A 14,242-nucleotide genomic window follows, 5' to 3' on the forward strand; every position below is an offset into this window, starting at 1 on the left:
AACCTTAGAAATTATTATAATTAACTTTCCCTCTTTATTATCTTTTTAAATATTGATCCCTGCTAAAAATGTACTGAATCTTTTTTATTGAAAATTTTGTGTAGATTATTCGTTCATTTTTTTTATATTGGCCACCGTTTACGAGTTATTTACGAAAAACTAAAAAAAGGGACTTTTAATATCACATATCTCACTTCCAGTCAAGAATTCGATCAAGCAACCGGCAAATTCGGATTCAGCGGGGTCTAATTAGGTTAAAAAACCCGGTTGCCAAAAAGTAATATGTTTTGCCAGTAGAAATCGATTTTTACAAAAATGTGACCAGTCTAAATTATTCAATTTGATTAATTTTATAGCCTTTTAAAATATGTTTACACAATTTATCAATCGTGACTGAATTCCGGATTGGTTAGATGGGTGTGTGTGTGCCTTTGCTGCCCAACTTGTTATAAAATGACAATATGACGGACGAATGTCTGAAATGTCACCGTATTTAAGAATTATTTTGCTTTTCTTCGTAAGTATGTTGAAAAACATTGGGTGTATAACATATTTGCATATTTATACTGTGATTACCCATTTTATGAAACGTCCGCTAAACTAGCACAGGTCCGACGCTGACAGTGGTCACGGGCGTACTGGCGTGAGGAATAGGCGCAGGGTATTGCCGCGTTGGGTGTAATTTAGTAGGCAAAATGTTGAATTCATCAAATGATGAATGAAAAAATTAACGTATCGATAAAAGGACAAGCAATAATGAAGATTTACTTAAAAGCTATCGACTGAAGTAAGTTTCATATACATTTTCGTCCTAGTACTTCTAACATAAGGAAATAAAGACAGTGTTAGGCATGTTTTCAACTTAAGATTCTATCGAGAAAATAATGAGCCGTCGTGTTTCTGACAAGCAATAACGTAGTTCAAGGACTGAGTTATACATACTAGAAAATAATGCATGAAATCCTTGTAAAAGTCTGTAAATATGGTGACAAAAAAGTGCATTTTACTACACACCGCGCCTTAATGTAGACAATTTGATGTAGATTACTTATGTGTCAGAACATTTATTGCTACAAGTCACCGTATACGAGTTATTTATAAAAAACTACAAAGGGACCTTAAACCCGATGACTGATCAGTTCATCAGCGTCACATAACATAAATTGACCTCCGCATTGGATAGACAGCAACATTGAATGTTCCAGTAATCAAAGAAACTTAATTGCTAAATTGGAAATCAAAATAACTAAAATGGGCCAGAATCACCAATTTTAAACTACTACGTTTAGTGCTCATCGATGTTAGTGTCGTAAGCGCCATCGACAATAAGGTCCCTTTTCATAGATAATACCACATTTATTCTCATAAAGACAATACATCACTGACATGAGGACATATTTAAAAATACATATTTACATCTAATATTATGTAAATCTGTGTTGTGTACAATAAAGTGATTACTACTACTACTACTACTACTACATCTAGTTAAGTGTTTTCATTATAAAAAATTATCCAACAGACGGCGAATTAATATTTTAATGATATGTATAGGGCGCCCTGTACACTCTTGGCAGCGGTCCGTCACAAATGAACTACGAGCGGTCGGGTTGAGCTGGGGCGAGGTCAGAAAGGTCGCTGAAGATAGGAAGGCGTGGCGCGAGCTTGTGAAGGCCCTTTGCACCTCTGGACAACAACAACAACAACATAGGAAGCAAACGAGCAGACGAATCACCTGATGGTAAGCAATTATCGTCGGCCATGGACACCTGCAATGCCAGAGGGGCTGCAAGTGCGTTGTCGGCGAATAATGGAGAAAAAGGCATATATTTATCTTTAAATAGCTTACGTATACCTAAGTACGTACGACTTTACGTTTTCCCCAATTAAATACATTACGCAGTTTACCCTAAATCTTTAGCCAGTTTTATGACTTTTGTTTTACAAATTTTCCAGTTTAAAAGATAACTGCCGCCATTGCAAGGGTATTTTTAGAGCTGTCTCATGAATAATATGTCGATTATCTTTAATGTACGGTGCGTTTGACAATTCCGCAATGATACGTTATCAAAGGCACGGTGAAGTCGTAAAAACGCGTGTTCGCTACGTCTTTTTTGAAGATGTCTTTTTTGTCAGCCACACTTAAGGATTACTAGGATGACTCACGTTAGACCGGGCCGTGTACGACCCGGAGCTTCAAGCGCATCGTTTTCTATGGAAAGTATCACGTGATCGCCTGTCATGTCATAGAAAAGTAAACGCCGGAAGCTCCGGCCCGGACACGGCCCGGTTTACCGTGGGTCATCCTTTACCGAGCAATGACGCTTTTCTATGACGGCTTATCGGTGATCACGTGTGGTGCTTTCCATAGAAAACGAAGCGCCGGAAGCTCCGGCCCGCACCCGGCCCGGTCTAGCGTGAGTCATCTTTTATCCGTATTGCCCTTACATCAAATAAAATAAAACTAAGTATGTGAACGTTAAAAATGGTAGGAACTTTTGGAATCACGAAGCGGTTCAGTTAGGAAGTCGCTAGCGATAGTAAGATAGCTTTAACTACTCGTAGCTAGTTATATTTAGTATCCAAATATCCGCAGTCTCCGTACAAACCGACGTGTTTTCATTACTCTTATATATGGGTTTGTCCTTCCTGTGCTGTTTTGTTTTAAACCTATTTACCAGCACAATGGGACAAGGTGACAAAACTATTAATATTTCCGTAAGGGGGAAGTTGGAGCTTAAACACGACCCAACACTTTTCCTATTGGGAGTCGCGTTTTGGGAGTCGGGGTGGAGGCTCCGGGCCTTCGACCCTCCGCCGGGGTCGGCCTTCGGCCTGCCGGCCTAAAACTCGCCCTTCGGGCTCGCTTAACCTACTTGGAAATTTGACTTTGCCCGTGTCCGCCGCCATTTTGGATTTTTCCAAAAAAATTTTTTGACATGGTAATCTTGGGCCCCCAAGCTCGCGGCATACTATAGCTGGTCAAGCAGATCTTGTCAGTAGAAATCCGCGGCAAATTTGAAAAATGTAGGCGCAAAGGGATATCATCCCATAGAAAATTTGAATTTCGCGCCTTTTTTTACTGACAAGATCTGCTTGACCAGCTATAAATCTCAGTGCGCTAAGACCAACTTGAAAAAATTAAAAAAAAAGTCGGCCATTTTGATTTTTTTTAATGTAGTTTGTTTTGTCTCGGGGCCCTCTATGATATTTGGTCGAGCACCCCCCACCTATCACGCATCGTTTAAAAGTTGCCATACAAACAAATACTACACGCGATTACATAAAGAATATTGACCAGGTTCGAATCCCGGTTATGTATGATAGATTGAAAAAAAATTGAATGCCATTATTATTAAATATAAAATCAAAGCCATGGTTCCTAAGAACAGATTTCGCTATCTCTCATAGTTTCTGACTTCTCCATACTGACCCATTTGGATTGATCACCCTGTATATAATGCTCAGTGATAGGAAAATTAGAATCGCAATGACAGCATCCGGTGTGGTTTCCCAATTATTAAACAATTATGATCCCAAAACAACAGGAAGTTGGATTCCGTTTCTGGTGGAATACCTAATTGCGGGGTTTTCTATCTAAACTATTATAATAACTTAAAATGCAAGAGTGAGTTTGCGGGGCTAAACCTAAACAAATTACTAACAAGAAATGTGTTTCACGAAAATGTTCTTATACCTGAAATGTTATTCTGTGTAAAATTATTCTAAGCTTAATAGCATCGTTCGCAGACGTCTCCTTGTTAAAAATTTAATTATGTTCTTCTGTGTTTTTAACTGACTAGTGCAGCCGTGTGACAATTTTGTCAATTTACAGTGAAACACATAAAAACCTAGACTCTTTAGAACTTCATCGGTATCACTACTGCATAAAATACATAAAAAAATGTGCCTACTTTTTTCGATGTTGAATAAAGTTCTCATACATAGGTAGGTACAATACAAATATTCTTTATTCCTCACCAATATCAAAATACATACAACTTAAGCATATAAATTAAACTATGGTACGTCTTGTCTCTAAAGAGCGATGTCTTCGAGATAACCTTGGGTCTCATTTTAGTATAGATCTGGGATATGAAACCAGAGTTTAGAAACTTTAAAGATCGTTTCGCAGATTGCTGGCGTAACTAGCGCGTACTCTTAATATGGTTGGCACGTTGGTGTGACAATAGAGGTTCCATTCAAGTCCCCATTAATGATAACTTGATAAGTCCAGTTATAGTGATCGACAGTGAGTGAATCGACGTAGAATTTGTAATAAGCCCCATTAGTCATCGCAGAAGGGATAGGCACCACTAATGTGGTATCTAAATTATCTAAAATGTAGACTAAATTGAAAGCATTATCAAAATCTTTTCATGATTGCCGCAGTAATCTCGTAAGAAACATACAAAAAATAAACAAATTAATTGATTAATTGATTTAAAAAGATATTTAAGAGGTATCATCTTTTTGATATATCGAATTTATTTAATAAATATCGGACGTTATTGACTCTTATCTGCACAATTATCTCAGTGGAATATAAAATTTATATTTAAGTAATTAAACACTAATGGAATATTTGCATAAAATCGTATAATAATTTTAAATTAGTATGAAATTAACTTGTTCTAATTATCAAATTCTTTGCAATAAAAATAATGGAATCCTTATCTTTTGCAAATGGACGGAATGGAATTCATGGAATTAATAAATGCAAATGCGGTCCCGCAATTAGTTTTACAAATTGGCTCTTGAAACGGTCTAAATGAATCAGATTCAGTTGACTTACTTTGCGTAAAAATTGTCGTAAACAGTACGTAATACCTTGCTATAGAAATACTAAGTAAACGTGAGGCTCTTTGGAGGTACCTACACTCGTAACATACCGTTCTAATTGATTAGTTATTAGCATAAGAATAATATAGACTAAATTACCAAGAGGAAGAAACCAGTTCCTTTTTATCAGGTCGATGGGTCAATTTCGTACTTACGCAGAAAAAATGTTCGAATGAAACCTGCCGAAACTGAAACCGAAACTTTGGTCGGAAACTACCAAAAATACAATTTTGTTAGCTTCGGCAAGGCCGAAAACTGATGCTTTTTATGCTAAAACCTGCAGAAACCGAAATTGATACTTTAGCCGGACACTACTGTAAATACATATACCTAGGTACGGCAATTCATACTACAAGAGCACTGTAGACTGTATTAGAGCTTAATTTATCATTTTGATAATAAATAATTCGAATATTCTGGATTACCCTGGATTAGTAGTGGCGAGTAGTCATTGCTGACGTCAACGTAAAGAGAAGTGTTGAAAGCCTTTAATCTTAATGCATTTGCACGTTATTTTTATCGTCAAACGAAGACAGATTTATTTCAATTTAACACGGCTGCCGCTGACGATGACGTACGCCCGCGTCATAGTTACGGCTATATAATGCATTTCCCGCCGTTTCAGCCGTAAACCAAGCGTAAACGTTTCCTCGACCGTAATACGTTACGTTATACATTATATATCGTTAATCGCTATTAACGTCGATAAACGTAGGTGCTTCTCTATTATTGATTAGTTTTGACAGCGACTTTTTGAACATTAGCTAGTTTTACCGTAAAGATTTAAGTATTAAATATTTATAATTGCTTTCTCGAAAGGTATTGATTAGATTAAAATATGTGAGTTTATACTCACGATCACCTGGAAAATTTCTAAGTATATGGACACAAATTGCCATTGAATGATAACTTGCTAAGTTACTACTACATAATAGCAATACAAGCGAAGTTCAAAGTGTACAAAGCTGTAAACTATATCTCACAATCAGTAGTATCTGTGATCAGCTGATCTATCATAAGTAACCTACCTACTATCCCATCAGTTGTGTTTACCATAGCAACAAACACTAATTGAAAATTAAGTTCGTTTTTATATTTCGATGAAAAGCCCACACCCAAATTACCTTGATCTTCATATCGTTTCGGGGAATACTCATATACATCACAGGAAGCCTAATAATTCGCTAACAATTCAGCGCTGGACCACATATTTATTAGGTATGTTGGGCGCAGGCGAACCAGCGAAACTCTGAGCTCCGATTTTGATACGTGATGTGAAACGTTATAATTTCTTAATTAAGATAGACATGTTTATGCACGTCACTAATCACTAATAAAACTAAATTTCCATTTCGGAAGCTTCTCATAATCGATCCATTTCAAAAATGAAGGTTTCCTTTGTTTACTGTGAAATTTTTCCGAAATTTTCGAGAACTTTTCCAACCTCCGCACATTTGTATGCCCAACGATCGCGAAGCAGTAAGAATACTAATCATGATCAATTTGCTACGCACTGATCATGTCATGAGTCATACTTCCAAATTGTCGCCACCGTTGTCAAACGCGTGACGAGCTCATCATTATGTTTGCTATGCGATTGTTGGTGTATTTGGCTTGAATGCCGTTGTGTTTCCGGTCTACATATAATTTCGTGTGTGCCTAATAGATAAGCATGTCGAGAAGTTTGGCACGAGCGAATAACATTACCTATAACAACACAAAAAATTGGGCTTGACAAATTGTTTCTATTACTACTATAGATACTTTTGTTGACAAATGAAGTAGGTCACGTAGCCGCCGTGAAGATGATGGCTAACTAAGTACTGAGTAGCCACAGTTACTGTAAAAGCCTGAAAGGCTTAACCATAAAGGTATAAGGTTATATTATATTCATGAAAGGAGTAAAAAACCTTGAATATGGCTTCCGGTCTTTTCATAGAAGGGTTCAGACGCGTTCGCAGCCCATTTTGACAGTCCACCAGACTGGAACGGCGATTACAATGTCATATCATATTCCTCATATTCCGAAAATGCGGCTAGTTTTACGACGAGATTCGGATTTAACAAAGTGTTACGATTTTGATCTTATTTTGAAGATCGCTCACGTAGATAATCAATCAATCAATCAATCAAAGCATTTATTTTCAGGCAACTAAGGCCCATATATACCTTACAAACTAACATATGTACAATAATAAAAATTATCATTTTTTTATAAGTACAGTATGTGAAATTAAGTAGTCGTGCGTGATATGCGCGCCAATCACAAAGACAATCATCAAGTCGTATCAAAAGTCAAAACCAGTAAATAACATTAACAAAATGTTAAATTTGAAGCGGCCTCTACGGCGAGATTTAATTCTAATAGATTGGATAGTAGAAATGGTTCGCAGAATGGTTTAGAAATTAATTATTCGAATAAGTCCCCCCTAAATCAATCAGTTTTCAACCAGAGACCATTGAAATATCCTTTACAAATAAAAAAAAACCGGCCAAGTACGAATCGGACTCGAGCACCAAGAGTTCCGTACTGTTACGCAAAAAACGGAAAAAAAACACGTTTGTTGTACCTATGGGAGCCCCACTTAAATATTTATGTTATTTTGAGGTAATAGTTTTTAACTTTTTACCCTTTGGGTACGGAACCCTAAAAAACGCACTACTTACAGAAAACAGATTAAGCACAGTCAAGTTCACAAACATCTTTACAAGCCAACGTTCCAAAAATATTTTCACGTCTCTATAAATGAGAACAATAACTGAGATTAAATATTTAAGAAAATTTGGTTTTGATAGGTACTTAGGTACATATGTAATTACTTACGTATTAAAACTGTGAACTGTGGACCATAGTTGTATTTAGCATTGGAATATAATCGGGTGGTTTTACGGTACTTATATAAAACAAGCGGTACGGCAAGCGGTCACGAGGTCGGTCACCTACGCGCTGGACAGACCTGATAAAATCTGCGACACAAACCACCATAGTCCAATGTTCCCGTAACGCTGAAGACCGTGGCAAGTGGAGGCGCATTGCGAGGGCTGCGTTATCCACGATAGATACGTCTCATCATACAACCACGACCACTCTGTCAAGAGTGAACGACTGAGGATATAAAAACAAGGTTTACCAAGTTTAAAGTGACGCGAGTTGTAAATAATTTGCCCTTTAGACGCCAACGCCTCCTAACACCATTAGTTACGGCGACTGCTCTCCATTCTGCCTACACTTCGTTACAACGCTTTATATGCAAATAGATTTAACGTAAAACTGAAGTGACAGTGAAAATGAGATGCAGATTTAATCAAATCGCTGCTGCGAGTTGAGTTTCATCGCGTAAATAAGTAGACATTTTGTTTTCTAACGTGTAGGTATGACATGGACTGCACAATATACATATTATCAAATTATGTGCGTAAAATATAATATACTTAGGTATACGGGCCAAACACTATCACACATGTGACAGTGCAGTGTATAGTGTTAGGAATGACGGCAAGTAATGCTAATGAAGATATTTTAATCATAATCTTTTATTTTGTAAACCTTTTACTGACGCGGCCTTCATCGCGTCATATCCAAATGTTTAAAATTAATATAAACGAACCTTTTATTAGGTAGGTATATAACTTTTACTTTAAGTTACAACATGTGTTTATAATACTTAAAAAGAGGCAGGCATTGTAATGAATAAATCATTTTCTTTTTATTATTATCTATGTAGGTACATCTAGGTGCAGTTGTATACCTATGGTTAAACCATAGATATAAGTAAATTGAGGTAGATATGGTACCAGGCGCACGATCGTGAGCCATTAAATATAGGTTCCGGAACCTATATTTAGTTAGTCGTATGGGTGACGCCAACCTGTCAAGCTGTCAAAATCGTTGGATCAAATTTTAGTTTTGTCAACTATGAACGTCACACGTCTACATAAATAAAAGGTCATTGGGTTAAACACGCTATATTAGGCGCGTTCATAACAAACTTTTTTTGCAAATAGATTTGCGTGTAGGTATGTTTTTACAGGAGCTTATGATTTAAAAAAACTGTTCAACTCCAAACTGTATTACAGTTCCACAATTCACACTTACTTTATTTACCTGCTGAACAATGGCTATTTATCCAATGTATTTATCTAAATACCTACGATGATGCTAAGGACCGATATTCACTCAAATAAAATTGTACTTAATATCATCAACATACGATATACCATCTTATGGAGCGTCTTTTTGATGACGTCTCCAACCGCGACAGACGAAAGCACTACAACGTGAATACAATACAACTTACAAGCAAATTATTTATATTGCCGTTCTATTTCCAGCGGTCCAAGAATACCGCCTTCAAACTGACGCAGGCCGGCAACGCGTAGCGTCGTATGCGTGCAATTCGGCTGCACGTTTATTCTCGGAGATTCACAAATGTTACGCGGTCAGCTACTTACAACAGTTTAGTAAGGGTTGTCACTGCTGTGTTTTAGTAGGTATAAATCGAAATTTATAATGCTGGATAAAATATAACACAGCCTTCTAGCTCAGACACCATCGATGCAAAGTAGTCTGGGATTTTACAACATCTTGTTGGGGTCAGTTTTGGTCGCTAAACATAAACTTTAGTCTGGGGCCATTATGCAAAGAAAAATATTGATAGCGCGTTTTTAGGATCTGTTCTACACAGAACAACGCCATCCAGCTTTAAATTCCTAAAATAACCGCCAACATCGATAAAATCTGCCTCGTTGTTGCTCTAATATTCAAGAGCGATATAGAGGCAAATGACGATTTTCGATGTTGTATTGTAGGCCCTCTGGAATCAACCTCTCAACACCACGTCGGTGGCCAAAACAATATTTTAGACTCTCCTAATGGTAAGCGGTTACCGTAGCTGGTGGAGGCTTTCCAGTAATGTACAGTCATCTGCATAGAAAAGTGACCCCCTGCATAGAAGTTGTATGCAAATGTGTTTAGCGAATAGAATCACTGACTGTCCGTCCCTATATTCTTTCTCAAGACACTACAGGTAGATAGGTTGTAAAAATATAATTTATATAAATAAAGAAGAAATATAATTAATAATAGAAGAAGATGCCTAAACTTGTTTTTAGGGCTCCGTACCCAAAGGGTAAAAACGGGACCGTATTACTAAGACTCCGCTGTCCGTCCGTCTGCCTGTCCGTCTGTCTGTCACCAGGCTGTATCTCACGAACCATGATAGCTAGACAGTTGCAATTTTCATATAGATGATGTATTGCTGTTGCCGCTATAACAAGAAATACAAAAAAGTACGCAACCCTCGGTGGGCGAGTCCGACTCGCCCTTGTCCGATTTTTTTAGACTATCGACACGTTTAATCACAACCCTGAATGCGTAAAATTCGACATTTACTACTAAGCAGAGCGCAAGCACCTGTGTTGTTTTGTAGAAATCTTACACAATGTACTAAAAATATACACTTTTCAAACGACATACGACTTTTCGATATTATTTGTACAAATTGGCTCGTATCGGTGCAACGCCCGTGCCAACTTCCGTATCCACCCTGTATGCGTATTGTTTAAGCGATATTAGACTTTATTTCTTGTAAAATTACGTAGTGTGCGTAGGTATCTAGTAATTAGTGGTAAAAGGTCAGCTTAGCCATTGGTATACAGTAGGTATTATATTGTTGACTTTTTAACCCCCTAGCACTACTACTACTATACTAAGATTTCAGTAATAGTTTTTAAATTTAAACATAGGTACTATGTAAAAAAAAAACAATAAATAAAAATGATTTATTCAGTAACTTAATAGCTTAACAATATGCAGGCTGGTGTCTCTTTTTAAGTATACAAGATACCTGCTGTGTCAAGAGACACCGCTCTTCCTTACTGGTTTGCTACGTAACAAAACAATCAGTTAAAAGAAACAAAAATATAACTAAAATAAAAACCAAAAAAATAAAATATTCAAATTAAAATTAACAATACATTTAAGTTAACGTAACAGGAACGTAGATTATGAGTAACAGAAAAGTACTAAATATCTAACTGTAAGCCACTTGTGTGTGTGTGTGTGTGTATTACGTGATTGTTACTAATAAATCTTCTATTTCTGTGTAGTTTTTAGTTTTTAGCCAGTTTAATATTTTACTTTTACATTCTTTAGATGTAGAAGGATATAAGTCAATGGCATCAGGGGCGTATTTTGAAATTTGGCGCCCCGGGCCGATACGTTTCGCCGCCCCAGAAGTGAAGGAAGAAAAACAAAATGCAATCGGTCAGGGGCGGCATATGCCGCCCCCGGGGGTTGGCGCCCCGGGCCATGGCCCGGTTGGCCCTAGGGTAAATACGCCCCTGAATGGCATTATCTATGAGGTTATATAATTTTGCAGGTAGAGCAACGTATTGTCTTCTAGCATATACAGACTTTGTTATTGGAATGGAGAGAACATTTCGTTTCCTTTTCCTTGTGGACCTTGTTGAAGTATCCTCTCGATTGTACCTAGTATTTTTATGTCTCCGCAAAGTCACATTCCACACATACAGTTTTCTCACCGATAGGAGGTCACTATCTTCATACAGCTTATCGGTTGGGAACCTGTATGGTTTACAATACATGACTTTGAGTAAAGCTCGTTGAGCTCTTTCTAATTGAAGGAATTTGGTTTTAGTGGCTCCACCGCACTGAAATGCAATATGTAAGAACCGATTGTGCTAAAGAAATGTAAATTTGGTTGAGGAGTTTTTTGGTGGCAATGTGTCTTAAATTTTTAAATGTCCATATGAGTTTGCGAGTACGTGACAATACATGATCAGCTCTGTGTTCGTATGCCATGTTAGTCGCTGATCTATCATAATGCCGAGGTATTTAACATAGTCAACTTTAGTGATAGATGAACAAGAGCAGTTCGTTTGATTTAAATCGTTACAATTGTGAATCTGGATTGTATACATGTGGTCTGGTTGTGTCCTGTTGTATTTTGAGAAACATATGTAGTTTGATTTATCCGTGTTTAGGGTGAGAAGGTTTGCTTGAAACCAGCGGGCAATTTTGGCTAGTCCAAGTTCCGCATACCTACGCACATCATCCCAGGTATCGCCATAAAACACAACCGCTGTGTCATCAGCGTAAGCAATGATGGACCCTTGCTCGATAGGCAGATTGCAAAGTTGGTTCATGTATATTAGAAAGAGCGTAGGACTTAATACGCTCCCCTGGGGAACTCCATATGTTACATCACATTCATCACTTACATGTTTCTCTATTTTGACTCTTTGCCTGCGATTTTGAAGGTAATCTCTTAACAAAAATAGAGGAGTTCCTCTGATGCCAATGCTTTCCAGAGTATTTATAAGAGTGGGTAATATTTTAATTTCTCGATTTCAGCGAAGAAATGAGAATTATTATGTTGAGAGACTTGAAAGCTTGGGGGGTTTTAAGGTAGATAGGACGGTAATATTCCATCTGTCCAATAACTTGGTCCAATGCGTACTTGCGTCTCACATTTTGATTAATGAGAGAGTGAGATGCAATGCACTTTGGACAAAGAAATTGGACATGTGTAATACCACCCTTAGCAACGTATAAGGTCCATGCAGCCAAATCCATCTGCGGGAAACTCCATATACATTCAGGTTCATTTACCTGCAAAAGTTTAAAAACATTAACCGACTACGGTTTTAACATCCTCAGTTTTGAAAGTCAGCTAAAAATTACAGTCTATTATAATCGACACCCCATTCATCAATATCAGTTCAGTAATTTAGACATTTGATGCTACCGTACGGTAGAATCCTCGATATAATTCATAATTCATTTATTTATTGCTTTTGTGGTTTTACAATAGGTCTTAAAACTAAAAATCAGTAGGTACGTTTACCACCAACCCTGTTAGGGCACCGCATTATTATGTAGTTATAAACTAATAAAAATAGCATGCAATATTTGGGCGTTTTCAGAAATAAATATCGAAAACCCGATTCTCACAGATGTTTTTGGGTTCTTTCAACTCAGAATCACTAGCATATTCAATTCTGATGATAAAATAAAATGTCCCAAAAATTTGTATGAAAATTGTACATTCCACTACGTCACGCACATACAAGTGAATTTTTTTTTCATACGTGACGTAATGGAATGGACATTTTGGGGCATCTTTTTTTAATGGTGGGATGGAGAATGCTGTCGATTCTGAGTAGAATGAGCCCAAGAACGTCCAGATGTGAAGGAATCAGGTTTTCAATATTTATTTCTGAAAACGCCCATTTACAACATATCTATCATAACATAAGTATGTACCACAAAAAAAATACGAATTTTCCGCCATTACAACTTTTGTTGCCGATATTGCCAGTTGCAATAAATAGTTCTATTCGGATGCTTGCACGCGGTGCAACTGGTGCAAGTAGCTTCACAGTCTACTCAAACATAGCTACGCGCATAGACATAAAAAAAAGTAAAAGTCAAATATTTCAAAATGGCGTCAGCATCTCTGTTGTCATAGTACTATAGTACTGAAGTAAGATGCTGTAATTTCGGAATTCTTAGATTTTGAACGCATAGAAGTCAGAAATTACTTTCTTTTTCAGCGTTGGTAAGATTATTTACTAGTTTGTATAACGTAAAGTTTTAAATAAGTTAACTGTTTATTGAGTTTCTCTAACTTTAATTTACAATTATGCATAACCAACGCATTCCAGCATTGATTTAATTATAAAGGCATTTCCGTACAGTTCTCAAAACGTAAAGCTATTTTGCACTACGTAACGTTAAATATATAGGCTATATACGAAAAAGGACTAAGATCTCGACTTAACAGACACTTGGAAACTTCGGTGTTCCAGATCACAGCGCATCATGGCTACACCAGCGAACTACAAACAAAACACATCAATGTCGATGCCAAGTCCTCAAAGCAATCCGCGTTTGTATTTTTCCTTTATATACCATTTGAAACAACTCTCAGAACAGTTAATAGAGTTAAACAGTAGTACTGTTGCATTTCTGTATTTACTGGATGTGTTAAATAAATCCTAGTTAGATTAGATGTTGTTAGATACTAACTGTTAATATACCAAAGTACTGAAGTGGAAGCGAGGCTTGCACGGCCGATACTCTTGGTATTGCTGGTCATCTAACATCGCCGCATTGATCCAACGCATGACTCCAATCTATGCTTATTTTGAAACTGTTTTGCATTAGTAACAAGTCTTTTTATTTCAGTTACTTTTGACCTTTTGCTCGCCTAGAATTATTATCTTATGTTGGTTTTGTTTCATGTTTTGTTATGTCGGTACAGACTACATGATTGCGGGGCCCCCAATGAGTTTCGGTATGATGAAAGGTAATACCAAATTGTTGATCTATTTTTATTTTTCAAAATTGTCCTCACACAGGTTTATTCAAACTAGT

At 37.0% G+C, this 14,242-nt stretch overlaps 1 protein-coding gene across 1 annotated transcript in view; it reads left to right on the forward strand.

Annotated features, from left to right (window-relative positions):
* LOC134794900 (SWI/SNF-related matrix-associated actin-dependent regulator of chromatin subfamily E member 1-like) overlaps positions 1-14,242 on the forward strand; it is a 137,183-nt gene that overhangs the window by 106,929 nt on the left and 16,012 nt on the right. The window contains exons 2-4 of the mRNA XM_063766745.1: positions 13,341-13,424; positions 13,675-13,754; positions 14,130-14,174. Of these exons, the coding sequence (XP_063622815.1) occupies positions 13,688-13,754; positions 14,130-14,174 (112 nt within the window). The 5' untranslated portion in view covers positions 13,341-13,424; positions 13,675-13,687. The remainder of the gene's footprint in view (positions 1-13,340; positions 13,425-13,674; positions 13,755-14,129; positions 14,175-14,242) is intronic.

Source organism: Cydia splendana, chromosome 11 (genome assembly GCF_910591565.1).
Source record: "Cydia splendana chromosome 11, ilCydSple1.2, whole genome shotgun sequence".
NCBI classification, from domain to species: domain Eukaryota; kingdom Metazoa; phylum Arthropoda; class Insecta; order Lepidoptera; family Tortricidae; genus Cydia; species Cydia splendana.